The sequence below is a fragment of the Schistocerca nitens genome, chromosome 4 (genome assembly GCF_023898315.1).
Source record: "Schistocerca nitens isolate TAMUIC-IGC-003100 chromosome 4, iqSchNite1.1, whole genome shotgun sequence".
In the NCBI taxonomy this organism is placed as follows: domain Eukaryota; kingdom Metazoa; phylum Arthropoda; class Insecta; order Orthoptera; family Acrididae; genus Schistocerca; species Schistocerca nitens.
In genome coordinates this window covers 384,326,082-384,344,252 of record NC_064617.1, presented here as the reverse complement: position 1 = coordinate 384,344,252, position 18,171 = coordinate 384,326,082, and the positions used below count along the sequence as shown (strand labels likewise).

At 44.8% G+C, this 18,171-nt stretch overlaps 1 protein-coding gene across 1 annotated transcript in view; it reads right to left on the bottom strand.

Annotated features, from left to right (window-relative positions):
• Positions 1-18,171, bottom strand: part of LOC126252321 (cysteine sulfinic acid decarboxylase) — a 45,847-nt gene that overhangs the window by 7,859 nt on the left and 19,817 nt on the right. The window contains exon 2 of the mRNA XM_049953205.1: positions 9,701-9,989. Coding sequence (XP_049809162.1) covers positions 9,701-9,989 — 289 coding nt within the window. The remainder of the gene's footprint in view (positions 1-9,700; positions 9,990-18,171) is intronic.

Below are 18,171 nucleotides of genomic sequence, written 5' to 3'. Positions count from 1 at the left end.
AAACAGCAGTTGACCGGCGTTGCCTGGTGAAACGTTGTTGTGATGCCTCGTTTAAGGAGCAGAATTGCGGACAATCACGTTTCCGACTTTGATACAGGTCGGATTGTAGCCTATCGCGATTGCGGTTTATCGTATCGCGATTTCGCTGCTCGCGTTGGTCGAGATCCAATGACTGTTAGCAGAATATGGAATCAGTGGGTTCAGGAGTGTTATACGGAACGCCGTGCTGGATCCCAACGGCCTTGTATCACTAGCAGTCGAGTTGACAGGCATCTTATCCGCATGGCTGTAACGGATCGTACAGTCACGTCCCGATCCCTGAGTCAACAGATGGGGACGTTTGCAAGACAACAACCATCTGCACGAACAGTTCGATGACGTTTGCAGCAGCATGGACTATCAGCTCTGAGACCATGGCTGCGGTTACCCTTGACGCTGCATCACAGAGAGGAGACCTTGCGATGGTGTACTCAACGACGAACCTGGGTTCACGAATGGCAAAACGTCATTTTTTCGGATGAATCCAGGTTCTGTTTACAGCATCATGATGGTTGCATCCGAGTTTCGCGACATCGCGGTGAACGCACATTGGAAGTGTGTATTCGTCATCGCCATACTGGCGTATCACCCAGCGTGATGGTATGGGGTGCCATTGGTTACACGCCTAGGCCACCTCTTGCTCGCACTGAAGTCACTTTGAACAGTGGACGTTACATTTTAGATGTGTTAAGACCCGTGGCTTTACCCTTCATTCGATCCCTGTGAAACCTTACATTTCAGCAGGATAATGCACGACCACATGTTGCAGGTCCTGTACGGGCCTTTCTGGATACAGAAACTGTTCGACTGCTGCCCTAGCCAGCACATTCTCCAGATCTCTCATCAATTGAAAACTTCTGGTCAATGGTGGCCGAGCAACTGACTCGTCACAATACGCCAGTCACTATTCTTGATGAACTGTGGTATCGTGTTGAAGCTGTACCTGTACACGCCATCCAAGCTCTTTTTGACCCAACGCCCAGGCGTATGAAGGCCGTTATTACGGCCAGAAGTGGGTGTTCTGAGTACTGATTTCTCAGGATCTGTGCACCCAAATTGGGTGAAAATGTGATCACATGTCAGTTCTAGTATAATGTATTTGTCCAATGAATACCCGTTTATCATCTGCATTTCTTCTTTGTGTAGCAGTTTTAATGGCCAGTAGTGTAAATACAGTCAGAGATGCAGTGGTAAGACACTTTGCACCGAGATATCAAACTGTCCGTGTCAATCAAACGCCCGCATACGTTGCGGTTCATGTCATGCCAGACTAATCAGTTTTCGGTAAAAGTGGGAATTGACCTCGCGAAGTCTGTACACTGTCCTGGATCGCTTTGGTTTGACGGAAGTAACCGTATGCTTGCCGCCCGTAAGTTGACAAAACCGCATGGCAAGCGGCGAGATTATTTTCCACTTTCCGTGCGAGCAATTTTATTTTAGTGATAAGAAGTTTGGGCGATAGACTATCCGAGTTTCTCAAGGAGGTCGCCTCTGAACTGTCAATAGTGCTATTTCTGGTAGGGGTATTAGTTACAAAACTAAGACATTTCATTTCATGCGTATGAACTACGGACTATTCACCAGTTAAAATTAAACTTCGTTTGTGATCCTTTCATGAAACAGCAAGAACGAGATTTTCTTTCAGTTAGCACAGAGTAATTTGGACTGCAGACTGGAAATTATGGGCAGTATGTTCTCCATCGCTCTCTGGATGACAAAAAATAAATTTCAGGCTCTTTTAGACGGCGAAGGTTGGTGGAAGGCACACACATACAATTTAGGAGTCTTTTCATAGCGACGTAACTAAGAATGACCGTTTGCTTATTACCTGCCGCCCCACAGGCACACTGTATAGACTGCAACATAATACTCTTGTTATGACAAGAGGGCTCAAATGATTGTAGTAATGCTTATCTAATCTCCTGCCAGACAAATCTGAACAAGTGGCGAGAACATTGTTTCCAAAACACCACCTACCACTAAAACGGAGTAAAACGGAGTAAAGAGAAAACTAATAGTTTTGCACAACAGAAAATCTTTATGTTTAGCACGCAATAAAGTTCAGTTGTGGGCTATGTAAGTACTTTGAGCTGTGGCGGCAGCCCAAATTCTACACTGAAGTGACTTAGGTCATGGAATACCTAATATCGTGTGGGACCTTTTCCCAGCATAGTGGAGCAACTCGACATGGCATGGACTTAAGTTATACGTCTCCTGAAGAAATACTGAGCCATGCTGCCTCTACAGCCAACCATAACTGCGGAAGTATTGCCAGAGCAGAATTTTGTTTAGTAAGTGACTTTTCGATTATGTCCCATACATGTTCAATGGGAGTCATGTTGGGCAATCTGTGTGACCGAATCATTCCCTCGAATTGTCCAGACTGTTCTTCAAAACAATCAGGAACAGTTGAGTCCCAGTGACAATTTGGGAACATTAAGTCCACGAATGGCTGTAAATGGCCACTATTTGGCTGAATGTGACCATTTTCAGTCAATCAGTCCTGTTGAGCCAGAGGGCCCAGTTCATTCCATTTTAACACATTGCACATCATTGTTGAGCCACCACCAGTTGACCAGTTGGCAACTTTGATCCATGGCTTCGTGACGTCTGTGCCAGACTAACCATACCATCAGCTTTTATCAATTGATATCTGGGCTCTTGTGACAACGGCACTTTTTTTCTAGTCGTCTAGGGTCCAACCGTTAAGATCACGAGCCCAGGAGAGGCGCTGCAGACGTCGTGCTGATATAAAAGACACTCGCGCCGGTTGATGCCATAGGCAATTGACGCCACATGTCGCCGCATTGTCCAAACGGATAAGCTTGTACGTCCCACGTTGATTTCTGTAGTTATTTCACGAAGTGTTGCCTGTTTGCTACTACTGACAACTACACTAACGCCATTTTTCTCGGTCGTTAAGTGAAGGCCGTCGGCTTCTGCATTGTCCGTGGTGAGAGGTAATGCCTGAAATTTGGTATTCTCGACACTTGTCACTGTGGCTCTCTGAATATTAAATTACCTAACAATTTTCGAAATAAAATTTCCCATGCGTATAGCTCTAACTACGAGGGGGACCCAAAAGAAACCGGATTGTCAAAAAATGTATTCATGAACCATTTTACAAAATTACTTCAATCACCTTCAAAATACTCTTCATTACATGCGATGCACTTGTCAAGTCTCTTCTCACTGTTGGAAGCATGTTTGGAACTAAGTTTGATATTGTCCAGTGCCCTTTGCGAAGCTTTTTTACCGCCTCCACATCGTCATAACGCTCCACTTCTAGCGTTTTTTTTCATTCGTGGAAATAGGAAAAAGTCGCACGGGGCTAATTCCGGCGAATACGGAGCGTGGGGAACAAGACCACCTCCGAGATGCCAAATAGTGGGTCACTCGTAAGGCCGTGTGTGCTGGCGGCGTTGTGATGCAGAAACCAGTCACCTGATCGCCAAAGTTCCGGGCGTTTCCTCCTCACATCCTCTTACAGACGCCTTAAAACATCGAAGTAAAAGTGCTGGTTAACAGTGGCCAGGGGGGGTACGAATTCCCGATGCACAATCCCACGAACATCAAGAAAATGATCATCGTCTTCGCATTTGACCTCACTTGGTCTGGGAGAGTTGGGAGTCTTCCACTGGCTTGACGCTTTCTTGGTTTCTGGGTCATACCTGTAACACCAACTCTCATCCCCTGTAATGACTATGTTCAAGGAGTTTGGATCACGTGCAATCTGTTTTCAAATCCCGACACATTCATGTGGATGTGTTTTTCTGCTCTTGTGAGAGAAGGCGCGGAACAAATTGAGCAGCAACACGTCTCATGTGCAAATCCTCACTCAAAATCCGCTGGCACGAGCTCCAACTGATTCCTGTCTGCTGAAATTTGGTCGATCGTTTGGCGGACCTTTTCAATGTTCTCATTTCGCGATGTTGAAGGGCGTCCAGAACGAGCTTGGTCTTCAACACACATCTCACCACGGTTAAAGCGCTCAAACCACTAAAACCTGTGTGTAGCTCATAGCGTCGTCCTGGAAAGCTTCCTGAAGCATTTGGTGTGTCTCCGTTGCAGTATTTTTAAGCAGGAAACAATTTGACACACACTGTTCTTTTGAAGTTGCCATTACGACTTCGCAGAGGCAACCAGTCAACAGTCAGAGAAACAATACCACACTTGCACGTTCAGCTCTACACTGACGCCGTCTGCACAGCTGTTTCATTAAGGTGTCTACTAACACCATCTAGCGTGAGAACCCTGCACTACGTCTACGAATGGCAGCGCCCTCAGAGTCCTGTTTCTTTTGGGTCCCACTCGTACCATTCCACGCTCGATATGTTAACTCCCATCGTGCGCCCATAAGCACGTCAGACATCTTTTCACATGAATGACGTGGGTGCAGATGACAGTTCCGCCAGTGCACTTCCCTTTTATACCTTGAGTACGCTATACTACCGCCATATGTATATGTGCACTTCACTATCCCATGATTTATTACCTCAGTGAATTAGAAGGTTACTGTGACAGCACTTCTTAGGCTGCATATGCTAAGGTCACACGGGAGATGGAAGGCCCGATACCAACAGGAGTGGCGTGGCAGACAGGCCGTGGGCAAAGCACATTGGAATCGCATTGGCAGGAGGCTTGAACGGTTGTGCTTCAGAATAGTGGTAAATATGCCGTATAGAGCAGTAAATTTATATTTTGGAACTATAAGATAGTCACTACTGAAGAAGCTACTGGATGCTCCTATTAAAGTCTAATTGTTCACTGTCTTTTCCGCTTAAATGAAGAATCGCTGCCGTAGAATGGTGTATCGGGTTTTACGACAAGTAGGAGTGAAAAGTCTGCGATAGAGTAAATTTAAAATATTACCCGTACCTGTATATTCCTTAATTACGATGATCCAATTCATTTCTACTTTTCAGAAAAGCTGATTGATTCAAGCCAGTTCGTCTCAAGAGCGTCAATTATTTTAGCGGAGGCCCTGTATCAGCGATACCGCACATTAAGAAAGGCAAAATTATCAAAGAAACATTGTAAAAATCTATGACTTCATACTATGAGTCGTTAAAGTGAGTATGCTGCAACTAACGTTTGCCAAATTCGTCGATTTAGTCATGACTGGCTGATCTGTACGTAGCCCAAGGTCAGGGTTACTTTGAAGGATGAGTATAGTTTTGAGCTGCCGAATTTAGCGGCTGTAATTGCCAAAGGCTGTGGTAACAGATTGATTTATAGTAGCGGTGCATGTTATGTCAGCGCCGTATGTAAGCTGTTGACGTCAGCGGAACACCAGTTGGACTGCGCTCATTTTAGTTGCTTGACTTTATACGTCGAGCCTTAACAGATACTTATTTGCTTGTATTTATGGCCATCAAGAAATGTGGACAGCGAAAGTAAACAAATGAATGTTAAGAGTACAAATCAAGAACCAAAAATACGAACACGGTTTGGAGACTCATTTGGTGAATGATTTTGAGATCATTCTCGCAGGCGAAAATACTTTTAATTCTTGTTATGTTGAGTCCGTAACTTGTAGCTAATCAATTTTAAATGAATTGCTTAAAGTTATGAAAATTTCTTTTGTGTCGTTTGGTATTTGAATGTTTTTACGTGTGTTATGAATGCAGCTTTGTTTCATAAGTTAGGCAGAGAGGAAACGTCAGCAAGTAACGAGTGATGCATAGTACGAGGGACGTTCAGTAAGTAATGCAACACTTCTCTCGGCCAGTTTCGGTCTAAAACTGGAATTAGTTGTGGGACAGCGCTGAATATTGCCGTTTTAGTCTCTATAGTTTCATGAAATTTTCATAGATTGTGGCGCGATATATAGCCTTCAAAATGGCATCTGTAACAGAGGTGCGTTCCAAGTAGAGAGCTGTCATTGAGCTGCTTTTGGAGGAAAACCAGAGCGTCGCTGATATATGCGCTCGCGGAATGCACACGGATACCAAGCAATGAACAAAAGCATGGAGAGTCATTGGGAGAGTGGTCTCATCTTCAAACCGACGTCACGCAATCCTGCCCAGTCTCCCACGTACCGGCCGCATACACACAACTGTGACTCCTATGTTTGAACGTATGGGCCCATTAGAGGTGATCGACGGATCACCATCACCTCTCTGCCCAAGTGGAGTTCTGTTGGTAGTAATAACACATTCAGCAATTGGGATACTCAAAGGTAGGTAGGTAGGTGCGCGCGTGTGCGTCCTCTGGGCTTCTCGGCGCTTAAGAGGAAGGAAGACCATAAAGAGCATATGTGCTGATTTGCTAGTGCGTTGCAAGGCTAACCTGGACAATTTTTTGTCTAACATTGCCACAGGCAATGAAAAATGGGTTCATCAGTTCTAACCGGGAACAAAATGGGAATCCGTTGAGTGGTGCCACAACATCCCTCCTCCGAAGAAAAAGTTGAAAGCTGCACCTTCAGCTACCGAAGTCAAGGGGACTGTTTCCTGGGATTATTGTGTTTGATGTCCTCCCTCATGGTGCAACGATCAACTGAAGTATATTGTGCTAGTGAAGAAACTACTTTGTCTTGTTCGTCACCAAAATCTGCAAACGAACTTTTTCTCCTGTGCACCTAAGAGCAGTTCACAAAACGTCATTTTACTGTTCTCTAATCCACCATACAGCCCAGATCTCGCACCTTTGGAGTTCCCCGTTTGGCCCAATGAAGGATACACTCCACAGAAAGCAGTAAGCAGATGATTGACGTTATGGATGCAGGAAGACGTTGGCTCCTAAGTCTACCAGTACAGTGGTACCATGTGGGGATACAGGCCCTGCCAATAAGATGATTTAAGGTCGTTTCATCGCCGAAAAATAGTTTTGAAGCCAGAATACAGGGGAATAAAATGGTGTACTGGATTCCTGAATAAATGCAACCTGCTTTCAGAAAGATGCAGGTGTTGCATTAGTTTATTAGATTAGTTTTTCGTTCCATAGATCCGTGCTGAGGGGATCCTCGTGGATGTGGAACATGTCATTTTTTTAAAGCTGAAATAACAATACAAATAGTATGAATATATACATCATTTGTTTCTATTAAAAATAATGTCAATGGAGTAGAAGGAGTTTGCCACTAGTACGTCTTTCAGGGTCCTTTTAAACTGATCTTTATTTTTAACTAAATTTATGTTTGCTGGCAAATTATTGAAGATTAGTGTTCCTGAGCAGTGGACCCCTTTTTGAACTAAAGTAAGTGCTTTTAAGTCCTTGTGCAGATCATTTTTGTTCCTGGTATTGTATGTATGAACTGAGCTGTTTGTTGGAAAAAGATAGTTTATTTAGGACAAATTTCATTAAGGAGTAAATATACTGAGAGGCAGTGATTAGTATACCCAGTTCTTTGAAGAGGTTTCTACATGACGTCCGTGAATTTACTCCACACATAATACGTATTACACGCTTTTGGACTCTGAAAACTTGTTTGACTTTAAGAGTTACCCCAAAATATTATACCATATGACATTATGGAATGAAAGTAGGCAAAGTATGCAAGCTTTTTCATTTTTATGTCGCCTATGTCAGCTAACACTAATTGCAAATACAGATTTGTTAATGCGTTTCTGCAGCTCTGTGGTGTGTTCCTCCCAACTGAATTTATTATCAGGTTGTAATCCCAGGAATTACAGACTGTCAACCTCTTCTATCTGCTCTTCTTCATACTTTATGCAGATGCTGGGTGGAAACCTCTTACAGGTTCTGAATTGCATATAGTGAGCCTTTTCGAAGTTTAATGTCAGTGAGTTGGCTTTAAACGATTTATTAATATCCATGAAAATATCATTCGCAGATATTTCTAGAACTACACTCGACATACTATTTTTTGCAATGCTTGTGTCATCTGCAAACAAAACGAACTATGCTTCTGGCAGTGTAACTGATGAGAGATCATTAATTTATACAAGAAAAAGCAAAGGCCCTAAGATGGAACCTTGTGAGACACCACATGTAATTTCTTCCCATTCTGATGACTTAATTCACTAGTCCCTTGCACTGACACCCTTTGTTTCCTGTTAGCGAGGTATGACTAACCATTTTTTGCAGCACTGCCCGTGACACCATAGAATTCTAATTTATTTAAAAGGATGTTGTGGTTCACACAATCGAATGCCTCTGACAAATCACAGAAAGCCCTTGGTAGATTCAGTTGTAAGTCAACTAAACTTATTGTAAACTACACTCCTGGAAATGGAAAAAAGAACACATTGACACCGGTGTGTCAGACCCACCATACTTGCTCCGGACACTGCGAGAGGGCTGTACAAGCAATGATCACACGCACGGCACAGCGGACACACCAGGAACCGCGGTGTTGGCCGTCGAATGGCGCTAGCTGCGCAGCATTTGTGCACCGCCGCCGTCAGTGTCAGCCAGTTTGCCGTGGCATACGGAGCTCCATCGCAGTCTTTAACACTGGTAGCATGCCGCGACAGCGTGGACGTGAACCGTATGTGCAGTTGACGGACTTTGAGCGAGGGCGTATAGTGGGCATGCGGGAGGCCGGGTGGACGTACCGCCGAATTGCTCAACACGTGGGGCGTGAGGTCTCCACAGTACATCGATGTTGTCGCCAGTGGTCGGCGGAAGGTGCACGTGCCCGTCGACCTGGGACCGGACCGCAGCGACGCACGGATGCACGCCAAGACCGTAGGATCCTACGCAGTGCCGTAGGGGACCGCACCGCCACTTCCCAGCAAATTAGGGACACTGTTGCTCCTGGGGTATCGGCGAGGACCATTCGCAACCGTCTCCATGAAGCTGGGCTACGGTCCCGCACACCGTTAGGCCGTCTTCCGCTCACGCCCCAACATCGTGCAGCCCGCCTCCAGTGGTGTCGCGACAGGCGTGAATGGAGGGACGAATGGAGACGTGTCGTCTTCAGCGATGAGAGTCGCTTCTGCCTTGGTGCCAATGATGGTCGTATGCGTGTTTGGCGCCGTGCAGGTGAGCGCCACAATCAGGACTGCATACGACCGAGGCACACAGGGCCAACACCCGGCATCATGGTGTGGGGAGCGATCTCCTACACTGGCCGTACACCACTGGTGATCGTCGAGGGGACACTGAATAGTGCACGGTACATCCAAACCGTCATCGAACCCATCGTTCTACCATTCCTAGACCGGCAAGGGAACTTGCTGTTCCAACAGGACAATGCACGTCCGCATGTATCCTGTGCCACCCAACGTGCTCTAGAAGGTGTAAGTCAACAACCCTGGCCAGCAAGATCTCCGGATCTGTCCCCCATTGAGCATGTTTGGGACTGGATGAAGCGTCGTCTCACGCGGTCTGCACGTCCAGCACGAACGCTGGTCCAACTGAGGCGCCAGGTGGAAATGGCATGGCAAGCCGTTCCACAGGACTACATCCAGCATCTCTACGATCGTCTCCATGGGAGAATAGCAGCCTGCATTGCTGCGAAAGGTGGATATACACTGTACTAGTGCCGACATTGTGCATGCTCTGTTGCCTGTGTCTATGTGCCTGTGGTTCTGTCAGTGTGATCATGTGATGTATCTGACCCCAGGAATGTGTCAATAAAGTTTCCCCTTCCTGGGACAATGAATTCACGGTGTTCTTATTTCAATTTCCAGGAGTGCAGTATAATATGTAGTTCTTTCGAATTAGTGAACTGAGGAGTGTTAAGACTTACCCGGAGTAGAGCTGGTTGACGAAGTAGGGGTGGCCGGTCTTGACGCTGTAGCGGATGACGTCGCGCACGAGCTGCAGCAGCTGGTCGTGCGACAGCGGCTCGTCGGCGAGCTGGAGCGGCAGCGCCTCCCGCAGCTGGCGGGGCTCCCGCCACGTGGAGACGGGGCAGGCGCGCCGCGTGCCGCCCAGCACGGCGCCCTCGAGCAGCAGCTCTGCGGCCTCCCGCAGCCAGCGCCCGTGGCGGCGGCGGTCGGGCGCGCTCGCCCACCACCGGGAGCCCGCCTCCGCCTCTGCCGCCGCCGCCAGCGACTCTCGCTCTGCCACCGGCGCCGCCGCGGACACCGACGTCGCCGGCATCGCCCTGTCCCGCACCCAACACCTCATTAACTTTCGAAGATAAACTCTAAACATACCAGTGTAACGATAATACATAATACTTTTCGACTAAGCACAGAACATGGAATCAGTGATCGTAAGTAGAGATGGGTGGTTCGCGAACGAACGGGTGCAAAGGAACGGTTCACCAAGATGAACGAAAGGACCGAGGAACGAATTCGAAGGAACAATCGGTTAATAGTTCACTTCGGTCGCGACGGTCATAGTTCCCGGGAACGAGGAACGATCGGTTCATAGTTCACTAGTTCTCTTCGGTCGCGGCAGTCACTTCGGCAGTTCTCGTTCCAGCCTCGGTCGCGTACTCGTCTGTCTCCCTCGGCCGCACTCATCGTTCTTCGCATACCCACCTGTCTCAGTTCCGCTGCCGACTGCTCCTAGTTAGTTCAGTATCCAGTTGTTCGTTTCGTTCACTGCGCTCGCCTATTTTACGTGTGTTCGAAACTGTTCTTGCACTTGGTTCTGGCTATTCAGCGTCCACGACCGGTAACGAGAAAGTATTTTATAGTTAAGTAAATTACATTGTATGTAATAGGTACGTCTTTTCAGGTAACAAAAGGGCATATCAGCTCACTTCATTATATCCATGAACAGCAGAAGACATAACAAGGCACGTTTTGTTATTCACATTTTTTTGGTTTCACCGACCTGATTTAGCGGCTAACTTTCAACAATTTGCTTAATTTTTAGTGTAAGAAAAATAAAAACGATTTTCGTGTACCTTTCATATACAAAACATTACAGTTAGGAAGGCTCTCATTTTTAAGTTTGGTCGTTTCCAATTTGCATTACCTGCTAGTTTGGTTTCTTCGGAAAAAAGTGGATTGTGGGTCATTTTGGCTCAGTAGGAAAAGCAGTGCTTCTCCATTTGAAAAGACAGATTGCCATAAAATCATATTTACTTATCTTAAAAAGATTTGTTCAGAAGGAGCTTTCAAACCAAAAACTTTATTACTGCGAACTTATTATTATTATTATTATTATTATTGCTGCATTAACGTTAATGCAACATTAAAACCTAATTTTTACTAAGCGTGTGGTTCAAATGGTTCAAATGGCTCTGAGCACTATGGGACGTAACTTCTGAGGTCATCAGTCCCCTAGAACTTAGAACTACTTAAACCTAACTAACCTAAGGACATCACACACATCCACGCCCGCGGCAGGATTCGAACCTACTAAGCGTGTGACGCAACTATGAGAAAACCACATTTTATTTTATGCTTCCATGAAGTCTCTACTTCGCCTACGAACTCAGAGACAACGTGAAGTATATATAGAGTGTAAACGATTATTGTTTATAATGTAGCATAGCTATGTAGTGGAAGTCGAAGCGAAGAATTTTATACAAGACACTTGTGGTCTATTAAGTTGGGAAACAGCCATCAACAGGTTTACAAGACTACATGAGCTATAACCCATGTGCGTCGCGTGAGATTTTTATGTTCTCTTCTCCAGCTCTCTACACATCGCATCGATTGTTTCGCAATTGCTGCTTGCATTAGCTTGTTATTTCTTCACTGCCTAATTATTACATGTTTGTGTGTTGTATCTTCTCGTAACGGGCAACACATCGTAATTGGCGATCAGCCTGTACTCGGGGCCGGTTTTCCGTGCGCCACCCTATATTATTTCCCTGCGATCAGCCACACAAGGCTACGGTTGGCTGAACGACAGGTTCTGCAGAATCACAGAAATTCTGTCTAAAAGTGTGTAAGAATTCTGTAATGAATAAAAACTATACTCCAGGGGGAGGCAAGTGCCCCTCTTGATGCCATCCATCCTTCAGTCACCTAAACTACTAGTTTTCAGTTTTTCATAAGAACCATATACCAAGCACAAATGAACGGCGAACGAGTAAAAATGAACGTTTCCCAAAAAAGAACGATCAGCAGTGAACTAGTTCCCAATGATGAACGAGTTTGCCCATCTCTAATCGTGAGACCGTTGCAGCATCCCTGAATATGGAAGTAAATAGGAATATAAAAAAGGGAGGAAGATTTATCTGTTTAGCAAGATTAATAGGAGGCAGATTTCAGACTACCTAACAGATCAAAACGAAAATTTCTGTTCCGACACTGACAATGTTGAGTGTTTACGGAAAAGTTAAAGGCAATCGTAAAATGCGTTTTAGACAGGTATGTGCAGAGTAAAACTGTGAGGGACGGAAAATACCCACCGTGGTTCAACAACAAAGTTAGGAAACTACTGCGAAAGCAAAGATAGCTTCACTGCAAGTTTAAACGCAGCCAAAACCACTCACAAGGGAACCTCCCCATCGCACCCCCCCTCAGATTTAGTTACAATTTGGCACAGTGGATAGGCCTTGAAAAACTGAACACAGATCAATCGAGATAACAGGAAGTTGTGGAACTATGAAAAAATAAGCAAAATACACAAACTGAGTAGTCCATGGGCAAGAAGGCAACATCAAGGATGATGTGAGCACAGGTCCTTTGTTCAAGTCTTCCTTCGAGCGAAAACTTAACTTACTTTATTCTTGCAAAGTTATTATCTGTCCGTTCATTGACGTCTCTGTTCACTGTAATAAGTTTAGTGTCTATTTTGCGACCGCACTGCAAAACCGTGCGATTAGTAGACGAAAGGACGTGCCTCTCCAATGGGAACCGAAAACATTGGATCGCAAGGTCATAGGTCAACCGATTCCTCCACAGGAAAACACGTCTGATATATTCTATACGACACTGGTGACGGCATGTGCGTCACATGACAGGAGTATGTTGTCGACCCACTTAACTTGTACACTTGGTTAATGGGTAAAAAATTCTTCTACCTTGCCCGATTTAGGTTTTCTTGTGGATGTGATAATCACTCCCAAAAGTGATTAAAACATAAGAGTGTCACAAACTGCAACAAATGAATGCAACAGTTTCACAGTCTCAGTTTTCTCTGTGCTCTGTCAAAACATACGTTTTTGACGTTTTCAAATTTTTCCGTGTGTAGACCGTCTTCCTGTTTTCTCGATTGATCTGTGTTCAGTTTTTCAAGGCCTATCCACTGTGCCAACATAACTAAATCTGAGGGGGAGGGGGGGGGGGGGTTGCGGAGCGATGGGAAGGTTCCCTTATCAGACAAACAGAAGCTAAACGATGTCAAAATTAGCGTAAGGAGGGCTATGCGTGAAGCGTTCAGTGAATTCGAAAGTAAAATTCTATGTACCGACTTGACAGAAAATCCTAGGAAGTTTTAGTCTTACGTTAAATCATTAAGTGGATGAAAACAGTATGTCCAGACACACTGGGATGATATTGAAACAGAGGATGACACGCGTAAAGCTGAAATACTAAACACTTTTTTCCAAAGCTGTTTCACAGAGGAAGACCGCACTGCAGTTCCTTCTCTAAATCCCCCCACGAACGAAAAAACGGCTGACCTCGAAATAAGTATCCAAGGAATAGAAAAGCAACTGAAATCAGTCAAAGTCCACTGGACCTGACGGGATACCAGTTAGATTCTACACAGGGTACGCGAAAGAACTTGCCCCCTTCTAACAGCCGTGTACCGCAAGTCTCTAGAGGATCGGAAGGTTCCAAATGATTGGAAAAGAGCACAGGTAGTTCCAGTTTTCAAGAAGGGTCGTCGAGCAGATGCTCGAAACTATAGGCCTATATCTCTGACATCTGTTGTAGAATTTTTGAACTTTTTTTGCTCGCGTATCATGTCATTTCAGGAAACCCAGAATCTACTTTTTAGGAATCAACATGGATTCCGGAAACAGCGATCGTGAGAGACCCAACTCGTGAGACCCAGAAATATTAGATACAGGCTCCGAGGCAAGTGTCATGTTACTGGACTTCCGCAAGGCGTTCGATACAGTTCCGCACTGCCGCCTGATAAAGTAAGAGCCTACGGAATATCAGACCAGCTGTGTGGCTGGATTGAAGAGTTTTTAGCAAACCGAACACAGCATGTTGTTCTCAATGGAGAGACTTCTAGACACGTTAAAGTAACCTCTGGCGTGCCACAGGGGAGTGTTATGGGACCATTGCTTTTCACTATATATATATATATATATATATATATATATATATATATATATATATATATATATATATAACCTAGTAGATAATGTCGGAAGTTCCATGCGGCTTTTCGCGGATGATGCTGTAGTATACAGAGAAGTTGCAGCATTAGAAAATTGCAGTAAAATGCAGGAAGATCTGCAGCGGATAGGCACTTAGTGCAGGCAGTGGCAACTGACCCTTAACATAGACAAATGTAATGTATTGCGAATACATAGAAAGAAGGATCCTTTATTGTATGATTGTATGATTATATGATAGCGGAACAAACACTGTTAGCGGAACAAACACTGGTAGCGGTTACTTCTGTAAAATATCTAGAAGTATGCGTGCGGAACGATTTGAAGTGGAATGATCATATAAAATAGTTGGTAAGGCGGGTACCAGGTTGAGATTAATTGGGAGAGTCCTTAGAAAATGTAGTCCATCAACAAAGGAGGTGGCTTACGAAACACTCGTTCGACCTATGCTTCAGTATTGTTTATCAGTGTGGGATCCGTACCAGGTCGGGTTGACAGAGGATATAGAGAAGATCCAAAGAAGAGCAGCGCGTTTCGTTACAGGGTTATCTGTTAAGCGTGATAGCGTTACGGAGATGTTTAGCAAACTCAAGTGGCAGTCTCTGCAAGAGAGGCGCTCTGTATCGCGGTGTAGCTTGCTGTCCAGGTTTCGAGAGGGTGCGTTTCTGAATGAGGTATGTAATATATTGCTTCCCCCCTACTTATACCTCCAGAGTAGATCACGAATGTAAAATTAGAGAGGTACGAGCGCGCACGGGGGCTTTCCGACAGTCTTTCTTTCCGCGAACCATACGCGACTGGAACAGGAAAGGGAGGTAATGGAGTGGCACGTAAAGTGCCCTCCGCCACACACCGTTGGGTGGTTTGCGAAGTATAGATGTAGATGAACTGTTGGCATCTGTTGTCAGCCTACCCCTTTTACAGGCTTGCCAATACATAAAATTTTGTAACAACGTTATTTCAATTATCTGCTTATTTAGAATTCAATTTATGCCGATTCATATTCTGTCAATTTCATTCCACCTTTAGCAGACATACATGAATTTCTGCGCTGGTTTGACGTACTAATCGATACTTTTAACAAACAATTCCCATTTTGTAACTACAGGATAGTTTTTGTAAGGACTGACATTAATATTACGTCTGTATTTTTCGGAACATTTTCCAACTAAATTTTCACAATACAGGCAACTTCATAAATATTGTTAGCGAACATATTTTACGAATTTCAAGATAAAGCTAAAAGCCACGTGAAACTTAATGTGGCACTGCGGATGAAATGTTTAACTGAACGACAGTCCGTACACTAGCAAGATTATACACAGTTAAGAGCGAAAGAAACTGGTACGTCTGTCTAATACGCGTAGGGCTCCCGCGAGCACGCAGAAGTGCCTCAGCACGACTTGAGTAATGTCTGTAGTAGTGCTGGAGAAAATTGACTACGAACCCTGCATGGGCTGTCCATAAATCCGTGAGTACGAGGGGGTGGAGATCTCTTCTGAACAGCACGTTGTAAGGCATCCCAGATATGGTCAGTAATGCTAATGTCTGGAGTTTGTGGGCCAGCTGAAGTGTTTAAACTCAAGAGTTTTCCTGGAGCCACTCTAGCAATTCTAGGCGTGTGGGGTGTCGCATTGTCCTGCTGAGATTACCGAAGTCCGTCGGAATGCACATTGGACATGAATGGATGCAGGTGATCAGACAGGATGCTTAATGTGCAACCTGTCAGTCGTATCTAGACGTATCAAGGTCCCATATCACTCCAACTGCACACACCCCACATCATTAGAGCCTCCACCAGCTTGAGCCGTCCCCTGCTGACAGTCAGGTACATAGATTCATGAGGTTGTCTCCATACTCTTACACCATCTGCTCGATAAAATCTGAAACGAGACTCAGTCCGACCAGACATGTTTCCAGTCAGCAGCAGCCCAAAGTTCGTGTTGACAGGCCCAGGCGAGGGGTAAAGATTTGTGTTGTGCAGCCAGGAAGGAAGGCTACACGAGTGGGCCTTCGGCTGCCGAAATCCCATATCGATGAGGTATCGTTGAATGGTTCGCACGCTGACACGATGGCTCAGCACTGAAATTTGCAGCAATTTGCCGAAGGGTTGCACTTGTCATGTTCAACGATTCTCTTCAGTAGTCATTGGTCCCGTTCTTGCATTATCTTTCTCTGGCCGCAGCCATGTTCTGACATTCACGGTACACTTGTGAAATGGTCGTACAGGAAAATCCCCCACTTCATGGCTACCTTGGTGATACTGTGTCCCATCGCTCGTGCGCTGACTATAACACCACGTTCAATCTTGAAACCTGCCGTTGTTAACAGCAGTAACCGATCCAAGAACTGAGCAAGACACTTGTCTTACACAGGCGTTGCCAACTGCATCGCTGTATTCTGCCTGTTTACGTATCTATTTACTTTAATGCCTGTATAAGTTTCTTTGGCACTTCAGTGTATAAAGGTTATTTTAACTGAAGACATTGGTACAGCTCAAAACTACACATCGGATCAAAAAGTTAATTCCAGTTTGTGTCAGAGGGGAACATACAATGGTACTACATTCGACCTTCTCCCCCACGGTACAGGGTGGTGCTGGAGGCCAACTTTGAAATCTGAGTGAGAATTCCCTTTTTCTTACTGTAGATTACGATTCTGCGGCAAAATCTACACAAGTTTTGTCTGAAGTACTGTCTTCATGTCGCCACAGATGGCGCTGTAATCTGAGGAATTACAAAGGTACACAATCTTAATTTACGACATGCTATCAATGGCCCTTTAATATCCAGTAGCATGTGGGACTCCATGCTGCAAGGGTAGCACAGACCAGTGTTTCGTAAATTCTAATTTGAAACCCCATTCGCAACACTACAGGGGTACCCAAAAACCCATAATTCTTTTTTAAAAGCTCTATTTTCAAATTTCTTACAAATCCACCTTCTCCCTTTAAAATACTCTCCATCACAATTTATACGTTTGGCCCACCGGTGCTTCCACTGTTAGAAACAGTTTTGTAGTCCTTTAGAAATGGCTGACAGCTCCTCCCTCGGTTTTTTCCTGACTTTTTCAGTGTTGTCAGATCGGTGTCCTTTCATGTCCCTTTTCATGCGTGGAAATATGAAAGTCACACGGACCCCATGTCAGGCGAGTAAGGTGCGTGGGGCAGCGGAACCATGCCTTTTTTAGCAAAAAGCTAACAGATGGCTCTGTGTGCAGGCGCGTTGTTGTGGAAGAACCAGTCTTGTCTCCCACAAATGGGTCTTTTGACCGACACCACTGTGCAATCTTCTTAAAACCTCCAAATAAAGGGTTTTATTGACTGACAAGGGGGAACAAACACTGAACTACGCCCATGACATCAAAGCCAATCGTTTTGATGTCTGGTTCGACTTGACTTTTTTGGACGGGGCGACTGAGTCTTAAATTGGCTTTGACCGCTTCTTTGTTTTTGGGTCGTAGCCATTGCATCATGACTCATCAGTAATGACAGACAAAAAAATCTGGATCGGTTTCAAGCTACTGTTTCAAAGCACATGCCTCAACTCTACGTTCGTTGTCAGACTCCGAGGAACGAACTTGGCAGCAACCCTTTTCATTCTAAAATCTTCCGTTAAAATTTGCTGAACTGAGCTCCAAAATTAACCCACTAATCCGACAGTTTATTGTCTGGACAGTGAGCCCAAGCTCTCGACTTTTTCAATATTTTCGTCAATTCGGGCAGTTGAATTGACGTCCAGAACGAGGTTCATCAATCAACATGTCGCCGTTTTTAAATAGAGCAGACCACTTTCACTTTAGGTTTTTTTTTTTACATAGTGTCATCATGGTAAGCTGTTTTCAACATTGAAACAGGTTAAGCAGCATTTTTACCGAATAGAAAACAAATTTTTACAGCTGCACGTTGTTCACTTAAATTTGATATCTTAAAATGAACAAAACAGTGCTAGCAGAAACAATTACTGTAGATGAACAGAACAAGCGGCTTTAAACGTAATACATTTCGCAGTGTTTAT